At 42.4% G+C, this 16,410-nt stretch overlaps 1 protein-coding gene across 1 annotated transcript in view; it reads left to right on the forward strand.

The window, feature by feature from the left end:
- The first annotated feature begins 1,993 nt into the window (after positions 1-1,993).
- The window catches only part of MTDH (metadherin), a 282,822-nt gene continuing 268,405 nt past the window's right edge, over positions 1,994-16,410 (forward strand). The window contains exon 1 of the mRNA XM_069220519.1: positions 1,994-2,557. Within this exon, the coding sequence (XP_069076620.1) occupies positions 2,213-2,557 (345 nt within the window). The 5' untranslated portion in view covers positions 1,994-2,212. The remainder of the gene's footprint in view (positions 2,558-16,410) is intronic.

Genomic DNA, 16,410 nt, shown 5'->3' on the forward strand with positions numbered 1-16,410 from the left:
ATAGTTTCCTTCTCTTCCGCGTTTTCGTGTTTTCACTTTCACAGTTTACATTAAAAGGAGCAATTCTGTTCATGCTCTGGGGAATAGTGACATGAGCATTACAGTGCTATGGGTTGCAGCCTGGAATTGAAGAAGTGTTGAGTAGGCACATTGTTTTAAAATTGTATTAACTTTCATTTCAGGGGTTTTGCAGGACTTCCACGATATTGTACTGCTTTTCATAGATCAAAAAGGGTGTAATTCCTCATATTTACCTCTTTCCATGCACTTCAGTGCTTGCCTTTAATCGTGACAAAGTGTCACGCTAAGACCTGCCAACTCACACAGTGCCACCATGTGACACCATATACACAGTGTCACCGTGTGACACCATATTGGCTCCCCTCACAGGTCTCTCTCACAGGGTGGCAGAGAAAACAAGCTGAAAACCACAGCTTGTTTTAGGAGACCTTTTAACTGCCGATGTCCATTAATGAGTGTGAAAATACCCCAAGACATCGGCAACAGCCTCAGCAAGCGTTTTTTTTTTCCTCATAGGGGGTTGTTTGGGACTAGGGCAGTGCTTAATTTGTGCTTGTTGATTCTGGTGCTGAGCACTGCCACTTATTTGTGGTGGCCTGGGCTTACTCTTATGCCTCAAGCATTTGCTGCGAGCAAAGGACACATATGTGAAAGACGGAAGAAGGAAAAACTAAAAAGAGTCATAAAGGGAGAAAGTAGAAAGTTGCAGGATGAGCTGAAGGGGCAGGGGTGGCCGTAAATGGACTGAAGAGGCCCGAGATGTCTTCAGTATTACGCTGCCTCAGTATTCAGGGCTGGCAGATTTAATTACAGCAGCCGCGTATTTGAGAGAAGGGCTTTGAGCACCAGCACCTCTTAATTTACAAATTAAGCACTGGACTAGGGTGGGCACAAAGGTACCTCTTAGGTGCTTCTTGGCACAAGGCCACATCCCCTCCAAGGCCCCGCCCCCTCCTCACACTGAGATTTTTGGTGCAGTTGACAGATGTGTCACTCATAGTGTTGAAATGTCACTATTAATTACACTGAAATTATGAAAATGTCACATGTAGCAATCTGAAACCTTGCCAGCTATGTTATACTGCACTGCCACCAGTGGACACTTGAGAGAATGCTGGCTGTTATTCCCCTCATCCTTAATAATCATTTCAGTATGTTCCCTTTCAATGGGCCCAGGCTATTACACACGTGTAGTGTTTCCAAACCTGTAGTGCGTTTGTGCACGTGGCTACTGCCTAATCCATTTCAGCGTATGCAAACGTGGCATTTAGCTTAGAATACGAGCAGCTATTATTCGCTATCCGGCAGGTATGGTTTCTAAGAAAAAAATATTTATAAATGAAAAGCAGACATTTCATGAGTACCAAAGAACACATCGTATCCTGTATACTAATCAAGCTTAGTCTGGCAGCTGTTTAAAAATGTAATTTGCTATTGCAAGGTTAAAACACGTATGACTTGTTCTTTCTTGAACAGGCCTCAATCCAAGTGTTCTTCCGAAAGTACCTAGACTGTCAAAACTGTCATGGCGAGGCAGAGGTGTCGGCCATCTTGGAAAGTGCAAGTTCGAAATGTATTCGGAAATTCGAAAAGAACTTCCAACTTAAAAAAAAAAAAGAATAATGCTTTAGAATACAAAATTATAATAAAAACATGGGTAGATATATAGAGCAATTTTACCGTTGCGTATTGTTACATATAATTTATGAGAATTTTCTTCAATTAGAGGCTCGTCGAATTTCAAAACTAAGTTAAATTTAAATAATCACTAGCTTTTGGTCACCGTGACAAGTAGTTACGCATAATGCTCTTTAAACATAAAAGTAACGTCTGCGAGCAGCAAAAATTTCTAGCGACCACCGCAAACCTAAAACAACAGCGCCTTTGACAGGTGATGACAATTTTTTCTATCTCCACAAGCGTCGTGTCAGTCGGCCATTTCATAGACATAGAAGAAGGACCAACGTCTGCCGCGAGTCTCCGGCCTGGTGCTGGGGATGAAGTGGTGACGTTGCGCTGCCAGAGCCGCGGCCGTTAAATGTGTGACGCCCGACAGAGGCAGGCAACTGGCTGGAGCTCCCAGCCTCTTTGATCTTCCTTCCCCGCTTCGCTGTGCCAATTCGGCGGCTCACCGGGGACTGTCAGGCTCCTGCTCCGCGGGATGTATTAGGACCCACAGGGCCTCGCCGAGATGGACGCCGCTGGAGTCTGGCAGGAAGCGGCTCTTCAGCAGGCCGAGCTAGCGGCACAGCGGCTGCGGGAGTTGCTGGGCCTGGGCCTCGGGCTGCTCCACAGTGAGCTAGGTCTTGACCTGGGACTTGAACCCGCGCGCCTCCCTTCCTGGGCGCTACTGTTGGTGCCTGTGCTGCTGCTGGGTCTGATATTCTTTGTCGCGGGATGCGCAGGCAGGAGAAAGAGCCGGGCCAGCCAGACTGAAGCTGTCACCGCTGTCTGCAAAGTCCCAGCGGGGTCCAGGAGCACCAAGAACGAGGAGGCCAGGAAGAAGAGCAAGAGAAAGGGACCCGAAAAGAGCAAGGTGAGGGTCGAAAGTGAAGGGGCTCTCCTATATTTGCTCAAAAGAGCCTCCTTGTAGGAGTATTCAGCCTTTACTTTTGGTGCAGATATAGCTATTTTTGTTCGTAAATGTATTCGTATAGTGCAGTATATTGCAATGGGAGCATGCTAAGCGCGCAGGGTCCCTATTGGAAGAGTAACTGGCGCTGTGTCACTGCAGTAGGACTCTTGCCCCGAATATGATCTAGACGCAGTATGGGTCTGCATTGTGTGTGGTGGGTCGAGGGCAGCTTGAAGCTGCCTTATGGGTCTACGAAAGGCCGCCATACGCGCTTTAAAGTGGAATGGGCTGACTGGGGGTGTAAGGCATAAAAGCAATTGCCTTTTATTTTTTTATTTTTTTTTACCAATATCGCGATGCAGAGCAAACGGAAGGATCCGGTTGGCTCACTTGCTTCTAAAGATCCGCTGTTACATAGCTATTTAGGGTGAGGGTGAACAGATTTGCCTTTACACGGGACGGGACCAGAGTTCAGTCACTCTCTGCATCTTAGCTAGTGCCACGACTGCTTCCAGGGTAGGAGGTCCATAGTGCATTCCAAGCAGTCCAGGGAAATCCAATCCGACTGGTGTCAGGATGCGGGCCTTATTTAAATGCGTGCCAGGTCATAGGTGTTTGAAAATATCTTTAGCCCCTTCTCCCTAAGGGGCAATTGCAAACGCCGCACGACAGCCCGCCCCTAATTCACCCCACATCACGCTCTAGCAGTGATGTGCCCTTGCTTGAGACTTAAATTGGGTACGGTTTGGTAAGCGAGCAGGTGAAGACTTCCATGCAGTAAAACGCTTTTGAGTGTGGCAGATGGGGCCTTAACAGCTCTCAGGCCCTCCCCAGCTCGTCCTCCTTTAACTCGATCCGAGATCAGGATACGTTAAATGGTTGCAATCAACAGTATGTCAAAGTTGTGGTCTCGTCCGGATCTGATCCATGTGCTGTTTGTTTTTTTTATTTATTATTATATACCATTTTTACCTTTTGAATTTGGGATACAGTTGTTCTACTAAAACTTAACTAGGTGAGAGAGCCAACAAATTAATACAGAGAACCGAGCCATCGCTTGGCTCTTAGGAGCCCATGCATGAGCCGAACCATGGAATTTGATGGCATGCAAATCATAAAACAGCCATTATGTGAACATATTATGAAGTCTCTTCTAAATTTTAAAACAAGCATTGGCAACTCCAGTATGTCATGGCAATTCTCGTTTTGTCATCCCTTTTGAAAATCTTTATTTTTTGAAAAGCTGCTAGGTGTTTGTCAGTATAAAACTCATTGAAAGCAGTATTGTTTTTTGGTCTCAAACAAGCACACATGTGGATGTGCTCCTAGTGAAAGGGAAGCATGTTGTAACTCAGTGAAGTTAGCCAGTGGCTCAAGTGGGCCAACGCACTGCTCCTTAATGCATGCATGCATGCATGCTTGAGTGGGCTGAAGAAAAATGTTAATGACACAACCACAGATTGATGAAGTGTGACCAAATATAGTATAAGTAACCAGGTCATGTGCCCAATTTTAGTAAAATCAAAAGGTCGTGTCTAAAAGAGACCTAAAAACCCATTTGTTGTGCAACTGCCTGTCATCCTCTCGCCTTTGAGATAGAACAAAGGATTGAAAGAAGGGAACATAAAGCAAGAAGGGAGGAAAAAAGGAATTGAAGGAATGAAAAAGGGAAGAAAAATGGTGAATGAAAGAAGGAATCAAAAGTAGGAGGAAACTAGAAAGGAAATATAGTGTCGCAAGTGCTGCAACTTAAACACGATAGAGGCTGGTTTTCTTCCTGGTCAAAACGTATTAAAGATACATTTATGAAATTGAGCCCAGAAAAAATGTGTTCCAAAGATTTGCTTGTTTATTAATTCGAACATCTAATATTGTAGCTTCCAACAACCTAATACAGAATAGTTTCAGATGGATGTGATCATTAATGTTATGAAATACCAGCAGTCAGTTAAAGGACACCAAAAGGAATTTACAACAGAATTGGCTGGAGATAGGAACTGATAAAGCGTAGAATGCGGCCTCTGCTTACATCTGGTATAGAGTGCCCTGCTGTCACATCAGACTTTAAACACAAAGTAAACATCAAAGAAATAAATTAACACAAATAACTGGCACAGAAGAGAACTAGCTTGTACCTTGTACATCTGAGTGAACAAGTGTTAAATCCAGCCCAACTGCAGAATGCTCCCATCACCGTAAAGTGTACTGGATGGTCTGGGAAGCACGTCCATATACCCCTTGCTGTAATGGCCAACTTGGTGTATTATATTTTAGCATGTTAAGGGAATTTTCTCTGACCATATGCATTACTTGCAAACCGCACTGGTTTAAGAGCTAGACTTTTTTTGGGGAAATTTGCAGATACCATTATTTTTCAAAAGATACCAAATGCACTAAATATTTAAGCCCAATTTCAGTCCTGAATCCATTAACAGTAACCCATTTGCACAATCATCTTGCTAATAATAAAACACATGCATACCGTTGTGCCGCGTACAAATAAACATTCAAGTTATTTGTATACAAATAATAAGATCCTAAATACATGGGGAAATATGTATTGGCAGTAAGTAATGCCTGAGATGAAGAAGGCCTTCAATGAAATAAAATGTGTTTAAAGAAAAAGGTAGGAAACATAAGACTGCTACAAACGAACAGGGTGATTAAGGGAAACAAAGGTTTATGTTGGTTAGGGGGCCGTTGAAGGCTAAGTGAATGAGGTCATATGTGAAGGGTTTTGCAGTATCTCAATAGATTTTCTACTGATTTTAATGTAAAAATTGGAAAGTTTCTCTCAAGGTTATTACTCTCACCCCCATCTCTAGTTTTACCTAAAAAAAAAAAAATATATATACACACACACACAATTGTGCTTTTCAAGATCCTTCTGAATGTGTGTCAAAGTTCTACACAGTCTCCTAAGATCTGCTGCAGGTCGACCATAGCTGGGTTTCTTATTACCATCTCCCATATATCGGTCAGTTTTCTTGAAGCATGCAGTCTATCATATACATAGTGCCTTGACTTAACCAGGAGACATCTAAAACATATTGCCATGAAAGATCGCACCAATAGTAGACATTAGACCAAACGTAGTGTGCTCTTTAGTCCATATTGATGTTGGTCCCAAAAGTGCTTAACACTAAGATACAGCTTCACAAGGACCTACAGGAGTTCTTTTACCATGTTAAAGCGACTGTGTACATGCACCAGTTTTTAGAGGGAAGTGAAAAATAAATTTGCATATAACTGATGCCATCCTTGTGTGTGTCACCCGATAACATTTCGCTGGTTCGAAATGCTCTGGTAATACATTTTGGTAGTGTCATCTCTTGGGGAAAGTATTCGAAAAAGTGATGGATGGAATACTTTAATTGATCTCAGTGACTGGTAACTACTTGGGCCACATCTCAGTCCATCATTATTTTGCACATCTTTCCACCTTGGTGTGAACCCAGCTGTACACAAATCAATCTTGACCCTGCTCAAATAGGAACGGGCAATACAGGCTGGACTGTTCTCATTGAACCAGGATCAACACTGATTTGCATATGGCTGGGTCCAAACTGAGGTGGCATGGTGTGCGAAATAACAGTATACTGGAATGCAGCCCTGAGTAATTACCGGTGTCCGAGATTAATTCAAGCATTCAATCCACCACTTTTTTTGTATTCTTTTATGTAACGGCCTGCTTGGGACAGGTAAGCCCATACGCAGGTCCCATGCACACTGTGCCAGTGGAACCAAGCTATACTTAGCTTATGAGCCTTGATAAGGTCTAAACCGGTACTGGCTTGCTTGTGTTCAGGTTGAGGGAGGATCTGACCTGGCAGTTCGAGTTAGACTGTTCCTGCTATAGCAGGGGTCTTTAAACTGGGGGGTGGGGCAGGTTCTGGCCAAAAGAAGCATTATGCAGATAATAGTGCTTTGTTTTAAGCAGAAAAACATTTATTAATAGTTAGCAGAACTTAACTGCAATAATTAAACAAGTCTAGACATATTTAAACATTGCCAACTTAATAAAATAATTGTGAAAAAATCTGAAGGAGGAGGCAATTTTCCCCCTTCCCCCACTGGGGTGGGGGATCTCCGCATTAAAAAGTTTGAAAACCACTGTTAGAGTATGTTCGAGTTGTTTCCATATGGCTGGGTTTAAGCTGAGATGGCATGGTGTGCATAATAATAATGGGTGGGTATTTGACCTTGAGTAATTACCACTGGCTTAGATTATTTTAAACATTTGATCCATCACTTTGTGAATAGCTCTTCGGAGGAAAACCAGTACTTCATACTTTCCTGATTTCCCGTTGATGTTGAATGAATGATGCATACCTTTTACTAGAGAAGAGTTCCAGAGTTTTGCTGAGTGAACAAAGGAAGAGGTTTCTCCTCTGAGTGTTGAAGGGCTGTGCAGTCAGTATAGATTCTGGTACAGAATGACCTGTGTAATTTGGTGTTGCATAATTACACAAAAGTATCACAAAATTACATGAAATTCATCTCAGTCGATACATTCAACTTGAAAAAGTAATTTTTAGAAGATTTACGCCTGCTCACAGTAACAAAAAAAAAACTGGCGTTTCTATTTGTAGGTTTGCACTCTAAAATTACCTGAACAATCTGCTCGTTTAATATATCTAACTGAAATATTTGTTGACCACCCTGTTAAAAGGAACTTCAGTTCGTGTTCCGAATGCGAACCGCTGTATTTTGATTTGTAGTTTTGTGCTCAAATTTACGGTCCACTTGGGTAAAACAAAATGGACTTCAAATACCGTGTGTTCAGAGAATACATCAGCAGTACATCTTGATTTAACATTTGTCTCCAAAATTACTGTATGGGGGCAGTGGTGTAATTTTATGTACATTTTGAGAAGCAAAATTATGCCAGCGAAGTTAAAATTTCGCCAAGGCCTTGTGTAGAGGCCATGACTCTGGATTAAGTGTGTAATTCATCATGCATAGGATATATCATTTGGATTCAAGAACAATTTAGTTTGTGTAGTTTGTCCACTCGATAAGTAGTCAACTTTCAAAAATCCTTTGGCTGTCAGTTTAAAATGTGCAGTTTGGTCGTGGGAGTATATGGTGCAAGGGCGAGATCTGCATATATCATATACGGCCGGACCCCTAATACAGGATTGTGCCATGCAGCAGAGGAGATGTGTTGGTTCTGCTCGATCCACAGATGGGCTGGTGGAACACATTCAGGTCCACTTCCAAGGTTTCAGGAATGGTGTGGCACCACTTGGTAGGGTAGAATTCAGGTGCTGGGTTCAAGATTGTTGGAGCCTTCTGTCCCTGAGGCTCTAATCAGAAGGCAAGTCAACTATCCCTTGGAGTCACTTTGGGGTCCTGGGTTCAACAGATGCAGGTCTAGTCTTTCTCGCCCAGGCAAGAGGGCAGCAGGCAAGCAAGGCAGCAGTCCTGAAGAGCAGCAGTACAGCAGAGTGGCAGTCCTTTCTGCAGCGCATCAGTCCTTCTACCTGGCAGAGTAGCGTCATGTACAGAAGCCTGCTGAAGAGTTGGGATCCAAGGTACAGTATTTATACCTAGGCTTTCCTTTGAAGTGGGAGAAGCTCCTAGAGGTGTCCCTTTGATGTCCACGGGCATCCTGCCTTCCCTTCCCTTCCCGAGAGCCAGACTAACTACAGGGGCTATGCATCCCTTTGTGTGGAGGCAGGACGCAGCCCATTCAAGTGTAAGTAGGGCTGTGTCCAACTCTGCACTCCATCTTGCCAGTGATGGCCCATCTAAGCTCCCTGTTGTGTGTGGCTGTCTAGGAAGAATACACAAAACCTGTCAGCTACAGTCATGTGACCTAGAGAGCGGCTACAGGCACCAAATGGCTAAGACAGGAAATGCAAACTTTCAGAATTGTAATTTAAAATCCGACCTCACTGTGAGAGAGGATTCTTCATTACAATTCCAAAGATGCCAAACATGACTGGTTACCTGCTCCCAATAAGAAATACTCACTTATGAAATTTAATAAGGTAACTCGAATGATATCCTTTGGGAGAAACAGGCCTTGAAGTAGTGAAAATGATTTTTTTAACTACCAGGACATGTAAAACTTTAAAGTAAATATCCTAATTTTAAATTACACTTCACCCTGCCCTCTGGATTGCCGAGGGTTTACCCTAGGAGTAACTTACATGTATTGAACAGGAAGGTTGAGCCTTGCAAAATGTTTAATTTGCCAGGTCGACATTGCAGTTGAAAAACTGCACACACTGGCTGCAGTGGTAGACCTGAGACATGTTTAAAGTGCTGTTTAAGTGACAATCAGTACTGCAGGCGAATACTACTATGTTTTACGAAGAGAGCACAACCACTTTAGTACTGGTTAGCAGCTATTAAAGTGTAGAGTCCTAAAACCAGCAAAACGGAGTTGAAGGCCAAAATTTAGGGGAGAAAACCACACCATGGATGCTAGACCTAACAAGTGTTTAGTAATGCGAACCACTTACTATTGGGCTGCATGCTCTAAGGAAATACAGTGAGTTGTAAGCTCTGCCTGCGTTATTAGCAGTGCTTGTATTATACAAACATGCCCACATATCTGCAAAAGTTATACATTTTTGGCTATTTGTAATACTTCTTGATTACATGCAAATAACTGCTAAAGAAAGCAAGATTAGTGAATGTTTTCCAGAAGATGTATAGTAAATTCATATTTGAAGTTTGAAAAAAACTGACGTAAGTTACAGGCAGTTTTGCTCAATTTTTTCACTGTTTAAAGGAAAAACTAAATATTTATTTAAAAAATAATTTAATAAAACTGTTTGATGCTTGACAGTATTCATGAAATTAAGAAGGGCAAATCTGTGGAAAACTGCCCTTGGCAGTATTAAAAGAAAGTGTACCCATACTTAGTCACAAAATTGCACATGGAATTCTGTGATCCTGCTTTTGAGCAGATTGAAGACTCAGGCAGACGCAAGAGTTTACAGAAGTAGATCTGGAAACCATACTCCTAGCAAACGTTTTTGAAGGCCACTTATTTACCAGCTAATCTTTTTTTTTTTTTTCTTTTTTTCTCCAGTGGGGAAGCATTTACCTCCACAGTGGAACTCTTGTTCCCTGCTTCTGTATGTTGCAGATGTGTGTGTGTGTGTGTGTGTGTGTGTGTTTTTTTTTTTTTTTTTTTTTTTTTTTTTTTTGGCATGTCTAAGCCAACCCTGCATGCGCAAATAGCCTTGGGAAACTACTCTGTAACACTGGGACTTTGACAAGACCTTGCAGAGTAAATCTAGTTCTGTTTGCTCAAAATTATGGCAGACAAGAGAACAGAGGCTTAAGACAAGGACATGATTTGCCCAAGAATTACAGTGTGCTTAAGTGGCAAAGGTGGGACTTTAAGTGGTTTTATTAATTGTCCATTGGCAAATTAGGCACTGGATCACACTTTCTCAGAAACTAAAGTAAGAAGTAGAGCAGTGGTAATATTAGAACAATGATGTGTGCTGATTTCTGCTATAATCAGAACTCTGACATAATGAAAGTGCTGCCTGAGCCCTGCTGAATCGAGGCCTAAGCACAGCCCATTCAGAAGCAGAGTCTGTATAACACAGTCTTGGAATATTCGAAGACTTTTTTTATTTTATCAGTAGAACCATGGTATATTTAGTGTCTGGCATGACCGTAAAGGCAGCTTGAATCTAAATCCTGACATAACATTCGTTTACATTATTTCAGATGTATTATCACAGCTCTGATATGAGAATGTTGGCATCATTTGTCAACTTAATGCATTGTGTCAAATTGGAAACACTTTTATTTTATTTTATAGGATGGGTAGACTTCAGAGCATTCCTTTCCTTAGACTAGTAGATATTATGTAAAATTTTACACACGTGTGTCATGATGACCCCTTTCCCTCAACAATGGCAGTAAACATGATGGTAATAGCATATTGCACTCTAAACATCTGAATTTATTGTTTATGCGACAGCACCTTTTTATGTGCCTTAGGTGTTTTATCCAAACCCAGAATGAGGTTGCCTTAGTTGTATTTAACCAGAATGAGGTTAGAATTGTGCAGTTAAAAAGGTAACCTGCAATCTGTGGGTAAATGTGTTAATTAGAACAACTATACTAATAAATGTACATTCTCACATTTATTATTAAGATGCTAAGGTCACATTCCAGTTTATTAAATTAGCGGTGAGAAAAGCATTGTTTACTGCCTCACTGATTATTTTAAACCTAAAAATAATTCTCCTTAAAGGAACGAAGCATCTTCAGAGTGAATTTACCTTACTGTACAAACTTAACTTATTGCTTCCTGATGATTGTTGAATAACTTTTTTTTTTTTTTTTTAAACTAAATGCAGACGAAGAACATGATGGCATAAACCATGTATATGGATGTATAATTGAGGATGCTGTTAATTACCATTGCTGCGGGGACATTTTGACCACTCAGGAATTTGCATCTCTTGAGACATGACCCTTCCCCACACTCAATAATAGTAATAACTCCCCTGCTTCAAACCGATTTCCCAAATCCTACTCCTTTCCCCCATGCCCACCCGTGCACTGGTCTGCATGAACCAGGGCAGTGGTCTGCAGAAGTTAATGCAGATTCGTCAAGAACAAGTAAACTTGTTAACAGTCCAAAATATTATCATCCAAGGATATAAAGGTTCAAAGATAAAGCCTTCTGTCATTAGCATAGAGTTTGGTGTGTGTGTGTACATAGGGACGGGGGACCTCCATATGTGACAAAACCTGTGATGCATTCTTCCAGCTTTACAGCTGATTTTGGGACACAGTGGCTAGACAATTGGGTTGTAGGGGTAATAGAAAGCAAGGCCCTTTGCCCCCTGTGCATGACCTTAGTGGCGCTCTGCTTGTGACCTGTCCCAGTGCTATGCCCAGCAAAAAGAGCTTTTTGATTTTGGGGGGCTAGGGAACTGGGCACTGCACACGGGTGAATGGCTTACTAGCTTTTTACTTTAGCTGGTGCTTTAGTAAAGAAGTAATAATTGAGATCACTGATGATGTCATCTGTGAATCATGACTGTGCAGTTCTTTGGTGATGGTTTATGGTTGCATAAATAACCATAACTTGTTGTAGGGTCTGCACTTAGTCTACGTTTTAGATTTCAGTTTTAGCTTTCTCATGGTGACTTTTGACATATTTTTCCTCTAAGACAAAAATGTGTTGCATATGCATTTAATCTTGGTAGGCAGTGTCGCCCTGTAGTGTACACATTTAGTCCAGGGCCGTACAGTCAGAAGGCAATACCCTTGTTTTCCTCTTTCTGTACTAGTCAGGAGACACCCTGTTTATGCTAGACAAACCAAAGTAGCTGTTTCACACCTCTGTCACAGTGCGATAAGGACAGTTTTTTTTATTATATAGACCGCATCTATGCTAGGCTCGGTGTGAGGAGCACTTAATGCTGGGATTATTGTGGAACCACTGTGACTGAGATGCAGCCTGGTGACTCAGACCTACCTCCTGAGAAGGAAGATAGCCCGTACATTTATGCCGGCTTCCTGTCACCTGAGAATGAGGAATTGCGGGTAGACTATCCACTCTTCTTCTTCCATGCCCAGCCTACCCCACCTCTTCTTCTTTGAACAGCCTACTCCCCTTCGTCCACTTGCATCGTTCTCTTTTTGTCTGCATTCTTTATCCCCTTTATAATAGCTAACACATACTCCAGTAGATTCCACTTAGAGGAAAAAAGCCCCCCGTAAGCAAGAGCATACAGGGCAACATAGGAAAGTGGAAATATACCAACGATTACTAGAACATTTAGGTTTTATTCTCTTCAAAGCAGTTGAAAATGTCATTAGTGGAGGGTTGTGCTTTTCTGCATCTGCCCCTTTCACTTTAAAGTTTTTTTCCTGGTGCACTGGTAGCATTTAGAACATAAATTGATACTCCGATAATGATTGCAGACTGGTGCACATCTTGTTTGACATTTTCCGCAGTTTTTCTCCCACTTGCTTGATGACCCATCTTCTGGGCACAAAAGCGTTAAGTCAAAAGTAATAAAACCTTTGCCAGTTAACCCTTATGGTAATTGAGTATGTCATAATATCGGCCTTTGTGTGCAGATAGCCTCATTGATATAGGCCTGTAGATCTTTTGGGGTTTGCATGCGAAGAGTATACATTTCACAGAGTTAATATGTTCTGTATGAGAATAGAGTGTAAAGTGCAGTGGGTTTAAAAAAAAAAATGAGTTCCAAACATGTCACTGTTCTGTGATGCCGCAGGTTATTGTAGATGAGTGAAGATAGCTGTGAGGACAGACTTGTGCTTGAGATAGGAGCTGAGTCTGACCTTTTGATGAAGGGAGACTAGGCATACTCTCTGATGGCTGTTATTGAGTGTCACCTAATGTAATTAATGACTGCTGAGAACAAGACATGATTACCATGGTGATAGGGACTGGGCCCAGTATTCGAAAGTGGAGGGGCAGTCTGCCAGCTCTGGGGAGGAGTCTGCAGATGAGGAAGGTGGGGCCCCCGTGTAGGTCTCCTTGATGTAGTTTAACTCGTACAGTACAAGCTCAATGGTTTCTTTACCCTTCAGAAGGAAGAGAAGGGACAAATGATCCTTGAAGAATTTGATGAACATTACATTACCAGGTGTACATGTGGAATTAAAGAAACTCCACCTCCATGGTGGTTCTTGACATACTTTGCTTTAGTGCAAAGCTCCTGGCATCCTTTGGACACATGACTTGAAGGCAAACTATTTCCACATGTGGATTTCAATCTTTGAGGTTGAGACAATTAGTATTCATCCAGTTTGTTACTGCTTACAGGCAGGAGACCTAAGCAAGTGCTAGTGAAGTGTGTTCTATAGCCCCAGGGTGATACATTTAGTTTGTCTAGTTGTAGCATGAAAAATGTCCGTGGGTGGGCTGAGGTTGTGACTGACAAGCAGTATTTAAACAGTGGAACCTTGAGGAAATCTTGCTTCAGTGTTAAAAAAAATTGATTGTAAGGGGGAGAAGGACATGAGTTGTATTTGCCTTGAGAGGAACATTTACTCCATCCAAGGCATGGATCCTTGAGCTCTAGTATTTTTGAACTTGTAAGTAAGATGGGATGATACACTTTGTTTAAGGCAACTAAGTAGTCACTAAGTGGTAAGACCAATCCACTTTTGACCTTGCGGTAACCTCATGTGGAGATACTTGGTATTTCAGTGCTGGATCAGTAGGTTAGGACGCCCTTGACACCACTTGGAGAGGGGTCTGTAGTTGGCTGGGTTGAAAGAATCTGGCCTCTTCTAGGCAGTAGACTTATTTGGTGTCTTTTTTTTTTTTTTTTTTTGTTTTGTTTTGGTATCACCTTGTATGGTATTCTGGGCTGACCAATTATGAAAAAAAAAAGCTGAGAATTTGGCCTAGAGTGGCTACTCGAACTGCTAGGTTTTCCGCATCTTGCAGAATTCAAGAAGTGACAAGGAAGTTCAAATGTTGAGTGGCAGGTTGTTACATGCTTTAGGAGCCATGTAAGAGAAGCCTCGACCACCGCATCTAATTTTCTGTATGCGTGGGATGAACGCAAGTAGAAGTCCAGCTGAGCAAAAGTGTCTGATTTGTGAAAGCAGATGAGATTGTTAAGGTATGCTGGGCCTGAATTGTGTAGTTCCTTGAAGGAGAGGTGGTTGAATTGTGCATGTGTGTATATGGGGAGCTGTTAGAATTCCTTCAAGTTAAGTGCGATTGGATGTGCAGCATGGGAGGTTGAGTGAGTCTGCCCGCTGAGTTCTAGATAGCCTGCGGTCTTGTGGTGAGTTCTTTTGGTACCGGTGTAGCTGGTGTCCCGTAGTCTAGCTTGCTTGTGGCAAAAAGTCGGTGGCAGTTTTCTTGGTAATTATCGAGAGCCATTTGATGACTGGGCAGTGAGAGCATTGACGTAGATGGTCATGTCACGTTTGCTGTTTATTATGATGTAGATACCCTCGGGCAGTAGGCAAAATCCCACTGTGATGCACTGTTTGCGAAAATGACCACTTCGGTCTTGTTGGTGTTCAACTTTAGACAGTTTGTCTTTATCTAACCAGCAAAATTGGGCATGTATGTAACAAATGTGTTGCAGTGGTGGGGTGTCTTCTCGCAGAGAGAGAAATAGCCCACTAAACACCAAGGTGGTTTTCTTTTTGTGTGGTGAGGTGCAGTCTGCCGAGCATGGGGAAGGCTATGCCCCACCACCCTCAAAAATGGGAAGACAGTCTTTCTGCTCCTCTGCAGACTAAAGCATATCATCCCAATGGCAAGCAAGAGGATATTTAATTTTTTTTAATGTATTTATTTCTTTTTTCTTTTTTGGGGGTTGTCTTTTTACAAATGTCCCAGGAGAGGTTGGCTAGCTCCCAATATCATTACACATGCAATGGTGAACAGCTGCACGTTTTGGGCTTGGGTAGGCTGCCACCTGGGAAAAACCTACCAGACCCAGACAGGTCTGAATACTAGACATTTAGGGGAGTTCAGGTGGTGTGCTTTGCATCCAACCCACATCATTTTCTTACCCAGAGTGCAATACAAACCTCCAATGTTGACTAAAAACACACAATTTTCCCTCAAATTTCTGCTGATAAAAGTGCTACACCACTAGTTGGGGCCATAGTGACAGCGATCGGAACGGCTACAACCTGTGTCAATAGGTGCCCATGCAAGGGCTCCCATTGCCCTTGGTTTGATAAGTTCCTGTCACCGGCACTAGGTCCAGCCACACAAGTGGCGCAGTATTTTTATCAGCACAAGTGGAGCACTGCTAGGTGGTAGGAATTTTGTGAATTCCTGCGGATTCTAGAAGTTTCCACCACATCAATGTAAGGAAAATGCATGATTTCAGTCAAAGTTTGAGGTTTGCAGGGCATTGTGGGTTAAAAAAAAAAAATACCTCATGGGATACATGCAAGTCACCCCCATCCTGGATTCCCCTAGATGTCCAGTTAAAAATAAAATAAATAAATGTACAGGTTTGCTAGGTTTCCCTACGTGCTAGCTGAGTTAGGGCCAAAAAACATACAGCTACCCACTTTGTAAAAAAACAGGGCAGTTTTGCGTGGAAAAATGTGTTTATTCATGTTGCATTTTGATACGTTTCCTGTCAGGGGCACTAGGCCTACCACATAGGTGAGGCATAATTTTTATTGGGAGACGTAGGAGAATGCTGCGTGGAAGGAAGTTTGTGGCTCTGTGCAGATTCCAGAACTCACAGAAATGCGTGGAAAATGTTTTTTTTCAGCCCTAATGCAAGGTGCATTATATTATAAGTAGTGGCATATATGCATGAGCAAATATGCCCCTACTATGGCTTAGTCGATTCCTAGACATCGTAAGTGTCAAAGTCCGCCATTTTAAATACATGTTCTGGACACTGGTCAGTATGAATTCCCCAGCAACACAATGGCTTCTCTGAACCTAGGGATGATTGGTATCAAACATCTCGTATTAATAAATGCTTACTGATTTCAGTGATGGATTTATTAATACATGCCCCTTAGAGGTGCCCTATGAAAACCCTACTAACAGCTGGTGAGCTCACTGACCGGTTCTGGCCAGCCTGCAGCAAACGGACAAGAATCTGACCTCCAAGGGTGAGAGCCTCCGCCCTCGAAAGTCTGTTGAGGCTGTGGTGTGACCTCCCCACAGGATGACGTGCATTCCAAGGAAAGAGCTTTAAAGAAGCCCACCATCTTTGATATGCAGATCTGGCCTTCATTTGAAGAAAATGCCAATCCTCCTGCCCAAGAGCCCATCTGGCACCCGGACAGGTGGGAAAATTGACTATGCAGGAGTCCTGTCACACTTCCAGAGTGGGAGTACC

The sequence above is a fragment of the Pleurodeles waltl genome, chromosome 2_2 (genome assembly GCF_031143425.1).
Source record: "Pleurodeles waltl isolate 20211129_DDA chromosome 2_2, aPleWal1.hap1.20221129, whole genome shotgun sequence".
In the NCBI taxonomy this organism is placed as follows: Eukaryota; Metazoa; Chordata; class Amphibia; order Caudata; family Salamandridae; genus Pleurodeles; species Pleurodeles waltl.